Consider the following 13464-nt stretch of genomic DNA (forward strand, 5'->3'; position numbering starts at 1 on the left):
CTCCTGAGAGAATTGAGTCAGACAATGGGACTCATTTCAAAAATAATCTTATTAAAACCTGGGCTAGTGAACATGGCATTGAATGGGTATATCATATCCCCTACCATGCACCAGCCGTGGGTAAAGTGGAGAGGTACAATGGGCTTTTAAAAACCACCCTGAAAGCATTGGGTGGAGGGTCCTTAAAAAATTGGGAGCAGCATTTAGCAAAAGCCACCTGGTTAGTTAACACTCGAGGTTCCACCAACCGAGCGGGTCCTGCTCAGTCCCAGCACCTTAATATAGTAGATGGAGATAAAGTCCCAGTGGCCCATGTTAGAGGTTTGTTGGGAAAGACAGTATGGATCAACCCTGATTCGAGTACAGGCAAACCCATCCGTGGAGTTGTCTCTGCTCAAGGACCGGGTTGTACATGGTGGACAATGCTGTACATGGTGGACAATGCAGAAAGATGGAACAATGCGATGTGTACCTCAGGGAGATCTGAATATGGGGTAAGATTGATATGTGCTGAATGTTACTACCATTGGCTGCACGTTAGATCAGTTAGACATGAAACAGAAGGAAATGTATAAGTGTCGAAGGTCTGAGCAAGTAAGACAGACGGAAATGTGTAAGTGTCAAAGGTCTGAGTAAGTGAGATGAAAGTTTTAATTGGATGAATATATGGGATAAGGGGTGGAATGTTCTGGGTTGAGCTGCCTCCTATCCCATATATCCATCCCATATCTTGAATATATTGTTATGTCTCGCAGCTGAATCCCACCCTCTTGGGCGGGAGCCTGCAGTTCGTTCTTGCTTTTTTTTTCCTGTTTTCGGCTCTTGCTTTTGCTAGTTCAGCTGCTTTTGCCTTCTTCACTTTGCTCTCCGGCTGCCCCTGCCGCCGTTTTTCTTCCCCCCCGCTGCTTCTGTTTGGGTTTTTTTCCCTCCTTCCTTCTTCCCCCCCCCCCAAGGTTTGAACCAGCTCCGGACCTGACCTGACCTTAGAAGTTGGAGAAGTCCCGGGCCAGAGAGAGACGCGTCAGCACCCTCCTCATCACAGTAACCCGTCTTTTCCCACTATTCGGTGTTGGGGAGTGTATTTTTGTCAATAAACCGGTTTTTCCACTTTCCTCCGAGGTGTTTTCCTTCCCGAACCCAGGGCTGGGGGGGGGGAAGGGGTGGTGGAGGTTTGGTTTAGGGGACTCCTTTTGGAGGTTCTTCCCTAATTTACTCCAAACCAGGACAGGGGAAGATCTCAAATCTGCAATAAATCCCATTTACAGCCAAGGAACAAAAAACTTCATGCCAAAAATGTTGAATCTCCATGCAAAATTCAGGAAGTTCTAAGAGCATTTCCTTGCCATTTCTCTCCTTCTTTCAGACCCATTTTGTGCCGTTTTTTTCAATTTAACCTTCCTCCACAAAAGCATACAGTATATTTCAGTTAAAAAAAACCCAAAACAGCCAAACAACCAACAACAAGGAAAGGAGACTTAAATTCATCCCAAAGAAATAGGTAAAATACAGAAGTGTCATCAACACCACCAGAGTGAAATAAATATAAATTATTGTCAAATTGAAAAAAAAAAAAAAAAAAAAAAAAAAAAAGAAGAAAGAGCTAGAACTGCTGAGCTTTCAAATTTCCCTGCTGGAATTTATTTCAACATCAGTCCCTTCAAAAGGAAAAAAAAAAGTCAATAATCAAGCCAAACAAGACAACAACTTCTGAAGTATATTCACATAAAGCAGTGAAGTTCTGCTGTTAGTAAAAACTTGTTGCTGAACAGACTCTGAGGTAGCTGCTGCACGAATACAGCTAGAAAATCACTTTTCAGAAATAAATACAGGAGATAAATAGATGGATAATGATGAGGGGCTTCAAGAAATAGGTGAGCACAGCACTGCCCTGGGTGGCTGCAGTTCTGCCAGCACAGCCACATCTTATTTATTCCATCACAGCAAAGAGGGGATTTATTTCACACAGAGCACCCTGGCTTTGAGAACATTTCTGGCAAACACAGCTCAGAGGATGAGTGAGCCACAGAGCAGAATCATAAAGTGCTCATGAGGAACTGAAGCCAGAAGTTGTGATCTTGTAGACTTTGGATCATCTTGGAGCACTTGAGTTAATTCCTGACCTGTGACTGGGTAATGCAGAGGGAAGTCCAGGACAGTTACAGCCATAGGGAGCTGTTGTGCCCTGCAGGGAGCACTGGACAGACACTTCCTGAGGGATTCCTGGGAACACCAGCAGCTTCTCCCACCTCCAAATGCTCTAATGGACAATTTCGGCTTGAGAATGCTGCAACTCTTAATTATTTAAAAAGTAAATGCACAATTTATAATTCATACTCCCTATCTGCAGTAAATACTTGCAGCTTCAGATGCCAAGGAATTACAGAAGCCAGGATGTGCCAGTCAGCAGTAATGCAGTGTTTGCTGTGCCCTATTCAGATGTAAATACTTATACAAATGCTACAACACACAGAAAAATTAACAACAGCTTTATCATTCAGATCCTTTTGTACTCACATTCCAGTCAACAGTAGAAAAAAAAGGATGTCTCTTGATTTCTTCAACTCCATCTGAACCAGCTCCTGAACAAAAGAAATATTGTATTGAACACACTCGTGGGTAAAGTCTTTGAAGATTGCACTAAAAATTAGTTCATTTCTAAAAAGTTTGCAGACATAGTTATTTGAGGGAACTGTGAATACTGAAATATTGCAAGGATGTAAAATACCCAGGGAGGCAAAGAGAGCACAAGAAGCCCACAAATACAGTGTCAGTATTCTTTGCTGTGACACTGTCATTGTCTCACTCCTAAGTCACTGATCCCACATTTTGACCATTCCTTGGCCAATCTCAGGAAGTCATGATCCAAACTAACAGGAAATGGTACCCAAATGTTACTGATCACCCAAAGCTTGAGAGTCTCTAGCAACTACTTTTTTTTTTTTTAATAAAAAGTTAGGCTGAGTTGATTATTTAAAGATCCAAATAAATGAACCAACCCAATCTATTTGATGGGTTCCTTTTAAACAACATCCTCAGGAGACTTTGTGCTTCAGGGCTGAGGAACTGAGGCATTCCCAGCTTTGCTCTAAAAGAAAACAGAGAACAAGTCAGAGGAAGAAATTTATCTTAGTAAAAACTGTCTACATAGATTTCACTCCACAGTTTGATGTATCAAGGATCTATTCCAAAGCCTTGTAGAGTGCACATACTTAACTCACCAATTTTTTAAGTTTCCTATTACAGAAGGGGTTTAAAATAAAAACCAACAAAGAACAAACACATCAGACCAAAACCACCAAACCCCACACAAGTCCCCAAAAGCAAGCTTTATGCTGAAAGAGAGTAAAATAATTATCTCAGGAATATGTAAGTATTTTCAAACATATCTTCATGTCACCAAGAAGTTTTTACCAAAATAACTACCAGTAACTGAGAAGAGACTCACCAAATCCCATATTACCTGCCCTTGAAGGGATTGCTACTATTCCTCCAGGGCTCATTGAGCCATCATATTGAAGCCCACTGACTTCACCATTTATTTTATTTAATGGAAACTCTAATGCCAAGGCAGGAAATTCTTGTGCAGAACTGCAGCATCACTGGGAGCTGCAAGGGAGGCAGCTTGTGGTCTAATCCACCCTTTCACAGGCAACACCACCATGAACTCTCTCTAAGGGCAAGTTCCAAGTGCCCTGTTCTGGGAAGAACAGTTTCCCCCTCATCCCCTTCCCCATCACCCCTCACAGGGCCCAAGGCTCTGCCTGTGCCAGGAGGAAACTGTTAGCTGAGCACAGACAGATGAGAACATATTTGCCCAACAGCTCCACTCACTGAGCACCAGCTCACCCAGTTTGTCCAGTCCAACAGCTTCTGTTGTAACTGGGGTAATTTAAGATGAGAATTTGAGCAAGTAAGGGCTCTCCACACATCTGTACACAAAGCAACACCTGATCACCTGCTGCTTACAAAACAAGGTGTGCTGTAACAGTAGCAAGGGAGTGTAAAAACAACAGGAGTGTAAATCAAGCTACTCTCAGTCACTGCACTGTTCTTATCTTTATTATATGCCTACAATCAAAGTACAGATTCATCCCTGAGATTTTAATTGCTGGGGATACTTAATGGTACTTCACAGTCTGGGATGTAAAGCTTATCAAGGGGCTTTGCTTTTTGCTCCTGTTGCAGATCAGTGCTCTTAGAATCATAAAATGGTTTGGGTTGGAAGGGACCTTAAAGCTCATCTTGTTCTATCCCCGGCCATGGGGACATCTTCCACAAGACCTGGCTGCACAAGGAGTTAAAGCTGTTAAAACATGTTTAAAATGACATTTTCGGACTTCTGAAAAAGGAAGGAGATATACTTACTTTAGTATCATATTCATAGTCTCATTTCGATCTTTACCTTGAAATGGCAGGGTACCAGTAAGCATTTCAAACTGGAAAGAACAAATGTTAATCTAAATCAACACTTCTTCCCCCAACTGCTGAAACAAAGTGTTAAGCACTGCACTCTTTCCTACCTCTACATTACGCTGGTTGAACTTTGAAAAGATTATGGAAGTGTTCCCAAATCTAAAATTCTACTCTCACTTGCAGTTTACATGATGATAACAGTGGCAAGTGTAGCATGATGATGATTGAGGAATATTATACATCAGGAAGCTACTTGAAAGTAATAAAATCTCCTCTACAACCAGGTTTTAGATGTTGTCATATTCCAAAAACTGCAAGAATGGTAAATTCTAGAGCAGTACTTTACTTTTCAAGTCCATCTGCATGTCAGGCTGATGCTCTAACACATCCCAGCAAGCACAGAAGTGGCAGTAGTTACTGACTGATCTCACTATTCCACTCCAGCACTCCTTCCACAGGCTCACTCTCACAGAAATGCCATTAATATTCCTTAAAACCAAGTCTTCAAATCTGTTTTTAAATGTAACTATCAAGTAACATGCGAAATAAATATACAAAGTGAAGTCTCACACTGACTACAACTGGTTTTAACTAACAGATGACAAGATTTTTCAGGTGCCTGATAAACATTCTTTAGGTGTGAAAAGTCAATTTTATTCCACCCAGTAGTAATTCAGTCATTAAATTGTCCCCCCTTATCCAAGCATCCCTAATCAGAACTGGACAAGCTTATTCTAAGTGCATTTGTGGGAGCTTAGCAAGGGAAGCAAGAGGCAAATACAGTACCATGAGGACCCCAAAGGACCACCAGTCAGCACTCTGGTTGTGCCCTCGCCTGTTTACCACTTCAGGCGCCATGTACTCTACAGTACCACAGAAAGAATAGGCCTTCTTCTCTTGGTCTACTGATTCCTTGCTGAGTCCAAAGTCTACAAAAACAGCATCACAAGAACTCAGCCAGTAAAGAACTTCAGGGGAAAACAAATCAATCAATAAATGGCAATTCAAAATGCAAGCGTTGAGAGGTTTGGGCTGGTTATTTTCAGATATATGATTAGCACAGCTCTCTGTGAAACAAGAGACTGCAGGTATCTGGAGATAGCACCTCTACACACCTCTAAAACCATTCTAAAAGTCATTAAATTCATTATTAGTCATCAAAATTATCACTGAAATAACTTGACATTTGAAATCCTACATGTTTAGAGCTCTAAGATACTCAGAAGTTCTTATTTCCTGTTTACTGCCTGCTTTATTCACACATAAAATTGGATAAAAGTAAAAATCAGTTTCAAAGGGAATGCAGCCTGCATGGTCTGGTCTTACTGAATGATGAATAAATAAAAACATACTAAAATTATTGTTGTTACATAAGGCAACATGGTTCTGTAACTTGCCTCAAGTTCAGTACAGAACAGCCCTGCATTCCCAGAATATTTCATTCCCAGAACACTTTTTTCCCTGTTTTGAATACAGTGAATACACAAGTCCTTGACATTTGCTCAGCTCTCAAACACCCTTTTTTTCACAGGGGAAAATGATTGCTAATCAATGATCGCTAATCAATGATCCCATCCACTATTTCCACTTTCAGAAGGAAGTGAGAAATTTAGGACTGAATTGTATTTAAATATAGCAGAATTTTTAAAAGGTATGCATTTTATAAACCTGATTTCCATCACCATTATTCTATCAAGTCTTTGAGGGTTTAAAAAACTTCATTTTCTCTTGGAATCTAACATCAATATCTTAGATTAAAATATATGATGCAATCTTTAGTACAAAATCATCACCTTCAATGTAATTTAAAGCTTTCAGAAATTTATAGCATTTTGTTTCCCAAATACTCAGTCTTTTATATACATAATTTTCTAGAATATATGTATTTGGCTTGTTCATCACAGAATTATTTTCTGCAATTTTTTATGCATTTAAAATTGATAATACAGAAACTCAAAACCACTTATTTACAAAGGGCTTTATTAATTAGTGGTGCCTACCTGTTAACTTGATATGTCCTGCTTCATCAAGCAAAATGCTGAAAATTAAAATTCACATTCACCAAAACATATAAAGAGAGATGTTTACATAAAACATGAAAAATATAAGATAAAAACAATGATATTCAATTCTGTTATTACTTTAACGAGCAAACATTATTTCATTTAAACCACAGATACGTGTTTTAGATTTTGTATTTCTTTACAAAGTCTTAACAGAAATAGTTTTAATTTTTACAGTGGAAAAGGTAAAGCAACAAGCAAAATACACATAATAGTGGTAAAATACATTTTACTTTACTTTTCTGGCTTCAGGTCCCTGTACACAATTCCCAAGCTGTGAAGGTGATCCAAAGCAAGGGCCAGTTCTGCGAGGTAGAATTTCACATCTTCCTCTGTAAACATAACCTAATAAGAACTGTATAGATTTACCTTCTGATCTTGTCTTCAGTTTTTAAAACTGCAATCTAAAAAAAATATAGTCCTGTCTGCCTAAATTTCAAACTTAGTTTTTAAAGTCCCTTGTGAACTCATGAGTTCAGCTAAGAGAAATGACTTACTAATATCTGTTAATTATAAAGTACACAAAGAACTAGCTGCAGTACTTAAATAAAACCATCAGCATTACTGCACAGCATTAACTAAATTTTAGATAATAAATTAATTGTTATATTTGGTGTAATTGACACCCAGCACTCCTCCTGCCACAATCCCAGACAGTTTTGCACCACATCATAAAATTTAATATATGGCTGCTGTATTGGGTGAGTGTGAATTCACATTAACAAGATTTAGGAAAAAAAAGCAAAAATCATTTAGGAAAAAAGCATGCAGAATAAAACACTGGTGGCAATAACAAGGACTGCCTGGGAGTTGAAGAACCTACTCTGCTCTTAGGAAAAAAAAGTAAAATTAAAGAAGCCTGGTGAGACACTGAAATATTGATGTTACTTCTAGAGCAGAGATGCATTTCTGTCCTGAATACTCCACAGATTGCTTCTAATTTATTATAGAAAAACTGTGCCTGCTTTGGCTCTTGTCATGTTCTACAAATTGCTGGAGGAGCTTGGAATCTTTAAATGGCTGGACTGAATTTGAGCTTTAAGGGAACTATTCCCTAATTTGCTGAATCCAGCAGGAATGGGGAGTGCAGCCACTGAGCAAGGCTGGAAGGGAAGTACCTGGGCTCCCTGATTCAGTGCCACTGCTCTGAATTGCTCAGGTGTGATCTGTTCTCCAGGCACAGAATATTCTCTGATTTCCATAATGACAGGTGCTGACCTTGGGTGAACAATGAAGCTGTTACACTCCACACAGTGTCACCTTCACACCTTTAAAGAGCAGTGTTCATGCTGGGTTTCATCTCTTTCAAAAGAGCAAAGGGAAACCTTGGATTTCATTACTCCTTGGAGCAGCCAAAATGCAAATCTCAGAATATAGTGATGCTAAATGCTAATCTACCATCTCCCCATTATGACATCTAAAGCTGTTCTCTGGGTCAAGTTTAACATTATGCAAGTCATCTTCATTAAATATTAGCAATAAAAACTTCATTACACACTCATCTCACTGCCACAGCTGAAACTCTCATACCCACATTAGAATTTAAAGACCAACAGTCTTTTAATAACTTTATACTAAATCAAATAAATTTAAAATAATCCTTGTGTGTAAAGTATGGAATGCCACAGGGAATTTATTCTCATGTTCATTGTCCATAAGCTGTTTTACCATGGACTTTTGAAACTACCTCATATTCCCACCAGAAAATAAAAACCTGAATTTTTTTATATCTATATACATAAAAGCCGGTATAAAAGGTAACTGAAGTGTTCCAAAAAAACAGGTGGAGTCTTAGCAGTAAGAAAACTTGAGAATTACAACTTCTTGATTCCCACAAGGAATACATCCCTCTTTCAACCCCCAGCAAGAGTTCTTATGGATAACCTTGCATCCCTTATTTAAGAATGATCCATAGGGGATACTCCCAGTTGGGTTAGTGCAAGAGAAGAGTTCTTCCTGCTATTCCAGAATTCCCTCTGGAATTAGACATTCCATATCAAAGCAGAGCCCGACCTCTTTCCTACCTCCTGCTCCAATAACCCAGAATGAGTCAGTCACTTGAAGTTTTTAAGAGCCATTTTAGCTTCCAGATTAATTAATTTTGAGCTCAATTCTTAGACATAATCACTGTGTTACTGAGCTCAGCTTTTAACAAAAATGCCTTTAAATTCTTTCTCTTTTGCCTGTTCCTAAAGTAAAGCCTTTATTTTTATGAGAAGTATAAGGGGAAAAAACCTCTCTCCTGGCCTTACACACTGGGAATAAACAACCTCCTCCATGCTATGGAAAAAAATCAGATAACACAGTGTTCTCATTTAAGAAAGTGGCTTTTCCTGTTCTTTGGCAATATAAATGGATTTACAGTGGTGAAAACACTGAAAACCTCTATTGCTTTGAAGCTGTTGAGAAATTGCCATTAAAAATTTAGACCTTTATAAAAGGTTTGCCAAAAGAAAATAAAAGTCTTCTAAAACATGTTTCTAACACTTAAGGTAGCATGTAATAAATATTTGATGGCAAATGTTTTTTTAAAAAATAACAACAGCCTGTAGCTCTATCCCATTCCCTCCTCTGAAGCTCTCCCTCCAGGAAACAAAAAGAGAAATGAAAAATTCAAGGTCCAGTTGTGTGCCAGGGTTGGATGGAGGGGAGTGGGCTCAAAAGTACTCTGTGTTCCCACTTTGTGTGACTCAGGATAAGCATTCGGATTGCCGAACAAGGCAATTTTACAGTGCAGCAGAAAGCTCTCAGGGATGCAGAATTCCAGGAGCACCTAAGCTGACTAAGAGCATGAGAACTACACATCTCCTTCCTTCAGTGCTAAATATTCAATGACTTCAGTTGTGTTTCCAAGCAATTAAACATTTTTTAGACAAAAGAACTGTACTTTGCAGATGCCAAATTAAAACTTGGGCTACTCATCAATACACACTCAGGTTTCTTAAGGATAGAACAGAATCTAGAATATGTAAGGAAAGTCCAAAAGTTATTAAAAACTTCACTATGACAAGAAATATGGGGGGAAACAGGTTTAGAAGCCAATCCTGTACCAACAAAACCCAATCCCTGTCTAAGAGTGAGTGGAGATAAAATTTTAGGTACTTACCTCTTTGGATAATCGTGTGAATACATCTCCTCCCCTGAGAAAATCCAAAATTAAATAGAGCTTCCCTTCAGTCTGAAAGGCTTTAAAAAAATTTAAAAAGTAAATAAAAATCAATAGTTGTATGACAAAGCTAGAAAACAGATCTGAATGCTTTTGCAACCAGGAAATTTCAGTCACAGGCAATACTTCTGTTGTGGAACTGAAATAATTCAGCAGCACACAAGGTAATTTACTGAATGATTCCTTTCTTCTTCCCAGAAGAAAATCTTAGTCATGGGAAATGATTAAAATAATGTTCTTTTATTTCCCTTTTGTCAAACAGGGGAACAGCAAGGATGTCAATTACTATGGTTTGGTTTAAATCAATAAAAAGTACAAAATCTCTGCAGAACTTGAATGTGAAGATTCGGAATGTTCTTACAAGAGAGCTCAACCTAAAACTTTTATACAGATATAAACTTTTTTCCCCCGAGTTGCTAGATCCTAATGTGGACCCTCCAAAAGTGAGACAGAACAAGAGCAGTTGTGCCTTCAGGCAGGGAAAGGAAGTGCAGGTAAAGAAAAGGAATCTGTACCAACCATAGTGCAGTTTGACGATGAACGGGTGATTTACTTCTACCAAGATGTCTCGCTCCATTTTGGTACGGACTCTGTCCCGAACTGAGGGGAGACAGGAAAAAACAACAACAGGGTGAAACGAATGCATTTGCTACAACAAAAACTCAGCAGAAAGGCTTTGCTGGCTAAAGGAATCTCTTCCCTCATCACCATATTTGTTTTTAATGTTCAAGTCTCCCAGAAAATGCCTCCTTTCAGACAGTGAAACTTTGGTTTGCTTCTTGCCTGCCCTAACTTTCTTCTTTGCTTCATTATATTTCCAGCAAATCCCCATCTTTTGTGACAATCCATACTGCCTTCAAGAAAAAAGCTCCCATCTACCTTCCCAACTTCAACTTTTGTATTAACTCTTGTCATGGGTTGATACAGTTCGTTTGGGGTTTTTTGTTTGTTTGTTTTTTGTTTTGTTTTGTTTTTTTTTGGTTGGCAGAGTGTCACTCTGCTAGGACCTTGGAATTCTCTGGAAAGGACAGGGACCTATTGGGGGGCAGGTTTTGGACTGATATGCAGTTCTGACCATTCAGAAAATGAAAGGTGACTTTTGGTAATATCCATATAAAAAGCTGAAGCTGGGTTTGAGGCCTCCTTTTTCCCCTCCCGTCTGGCGAGCAGGTAACATCGTGAGCGGTTGGGGAGAGTCACGGCACGGATCGGGGCCGGCCATGGCAGGGCCGTGCTCTGCCCCCCACCCCCCCCCCCCAGGCGGCAGTGCTGGTCGCATGTCTGGGGCCGCAGCAGAGTTTGGGGCAGGCCATGGCAGGGCCGTGCCCGGGCTGTGCCCAGGGCCCCTGGCTGCTGGCACCCCTGACCCGGGGGGAGGATGAGATCTCCCCCCACCCTATGCTGGGGCCTTGAAGAGCAGCTTCGAGCGGCTCATGCCTTCAGATGGGGGGAGGGGGGGGGGTAAGAAAAGGCACCCACCAGCCCCCTCCAGCATGGCTTTAAAACCTTTGCAGCTGCCATGGCAGAGATCACCTGACCATCTCAGGCCTGGGCAAGCTTTAACTCTTTCCTGACACAGATTGAGACTTCCTTAAACTCTAGCCCTTCTCAGAGATGAGAGAAAAGGCCAAATTGGAGACATGTAAAGGGACAATATGGAGACCTCAAAGTCAGTAAAGGAAGAGTGACTTTTAAGTGATAGAGATGACAAATTGCCTTGGTTCTAGGCTGAAAATCTCCTATATGGTAACAGGCTGTAATATGCTAGAATAATCTTTTAAATCGTGGACAATATAAATTGGGGAGATGATTTGTGGATTTGAGCAAAGGTATCTGTGATGAACTGAGTGAATATTGAATTAGCAGCTGTGATTTTTGTGACCCCATGAGAGGTTGAACAGAGAGAGATGAGAAGGCGGCCTCTGCCAGTGAAGAAGTGAGAAGACATCTCTGTTCCCTGAGTTGAAAAAAGATCCTTTGCCTTTGAAACTGTTAATTTTTAAAAGGTACCACTCCAATTCTGTGAGTCCACAGCCCATATGTAGTCACAGGAAAGGCTACATGATATGGGAAGTCCCACAACTGCAGAAGTTCCCCAGGTGGGCTGCTTTTGTGTGAGTTGGAAGCCACAAGCAGACTGTTTCTCTTGTGGAAAGTTACCAAACAACAGGAGAGACTTCTCTCTCTCAAAGACTGAATGAAAGACTGTTTTAAAAGTGGTACTGACCTGGAGTTCTGAGTTTTGCCTCGTTACATTGTTTGTAGAAAATGAACAGTTTGTGGTGGGAGAAAGGGTTGGTTTAAAAAATTCATTTGTGTTTCTTTTCTGATTTTCTTCTCAGTGTATGTTAGTAAAACCTATCTGTTTTTACTTCTAAGTTGAGCTTGCTTTTGCCTTTCAAGTGTCTCCTGAAAGCCAAAACACTGAATTAAATTGTTCTGGCTCCTAGAACAAGGGAATGACTTAATTTTAACCACAGCAGTGTTATTACTTAACAAAAGACGAAAGGAAAAGTGCTTATGAAATTGTTTTCATATAATGAAAGGTCTAAAAAGAATTAAATAATCCAATTTTAAACTTTGAAAGAGCATTTCTAACCACATAATTAAAGCTACCTGGCCAGATTTAAAATAATACTTAAATATGAATTTACAAGTTAATCTATAAAAACCTCCTGTCAGAGAAGAGTTATGAACTCACTGACAGATATTTAAGATTAAAACAAGTTTTTAAATATAAGTGCACTAAATCTCATGGTCCAAAGTCTTAGTTGAAAGACAAACCTACCTTTTAAAGAAGCTTTTTTCAACACTTTCATTGCATAAAGCTGCCCAACATCAGGCCCCATTATCTTCCTCACGAGGAAGACCTGGCAATATAAAGCCCATTTTTAAATCACTGCAAGCTTGGTAATCAAACCCAAACCCTCACAAAGCATTTGCAAACCTCCCATTAATATCAGGCAGCTTCCAGTGCTCTGTACCAAGCACACACCTTTAAAGGAAGAGCAAAACTGCATTCCTTGATCAGATCAGAGCTGCAAAGCACCAAGTTCTCTGAAGCATGACACTGGCCATAAACTCTGGATTCGTTCCTGATTTATCAAAGAAGTTCTTACAGAAAGATGTTTCTTTCTATCATTTTCTTGCAGAATGACAATTCTGCCTGATCTGCCACTTCCCAAGAGGGTTTTGAGGTTTAAGACCCAAGTCTCAAACATGAAACATTCATGTTTATTAATGAATTCTGTGCAAGTGGTGAGATGAAAGGAAGGAAACCTCACCATTTAAGGATCAAAGCACCCTTTCCCTCTGGAATAGCAACTCCAACAGGTTTTTCTACTTTTTTCTCTCCAGAAGAGTTTTAAAGATAGATGGGATATAACCTGACACTGAGAAAAGCATATTAGATAAAATATTGCAGTACAAAGACATGGAGCTACACAAATTTTTAACCACCAGATCTTCCAATTTTCAAAATGGTTTGATATGTGCTCCTACTTCTAAATTGCTGGTCTTGTAATAGCAATTAATAGTTATGAATTATTAGGTTTTGCTATAAAAAACAACATACAAGTCACAAGAGAAAGACAAGAGCTCCCCAAAATTACCTCTCTGATCTCACCCTATCCAGACTTTCATTTACAATTAATTTATTTACATCTAGAAGTTATATATATATTTTCAATGATCTTGTAAAATTTTCCATTCTAGAATCAGAAATTCAAGCACTGTCATGACTAAGTTGTGCAAGGTTGGGAGAGGTGTTGTTTTTATTTGAAGCTCTGGTTAGAAGAAAAATGTCATGATGTTTCAGGGTTG

General features: G+C 39.4%; 1 protein-coding gene across 1 annotated transcript in view; it reads right to left on the reverse strand.

Annotated features, from left to right (window-relative positions):
* Positions 1-13464, reverse strand: part of LOC136373347 (ribosomal protein S6 kinase alpha-6-like) — a 47619-nt gene that overhangs the window by 13276 nt on the left and 20879 nt on the right. The window contains 9 exon segments of the mRNA XM_066338248.1: positions 2515-2579; positions 2997-3085; positions 4366-4436; positions 5200-5342; positions 6414-6451; positions 6715-6821; positions 9583-9662; positions 10162-10242; positions 12431-12512. Coding sequence (XP_066194345.1) covers positions 2515-2579; positions 2997-3085; positions 4366-4436; positions 5200-5342; positions 6414-6451; positions 6715-6821; positions 9583-9662; positions 10162-10242; positions 12431-12512 — 756 coding nt within the window.

Source organism: Sylvia atricapilla, chromosome W, assembly GCF_009819655.1.
Source record: "Sylvia atricapilla isolate bSylAtr1 chromosome W, bSylAtr1.pri, whole genome shotgun sequence".
Taxonomy (NCBI): Eukaryota; Metazoa; Chordata; class Aves; order Passeriformes; family Sylviidae; genus Sylvia; species Sylvia atricapilla.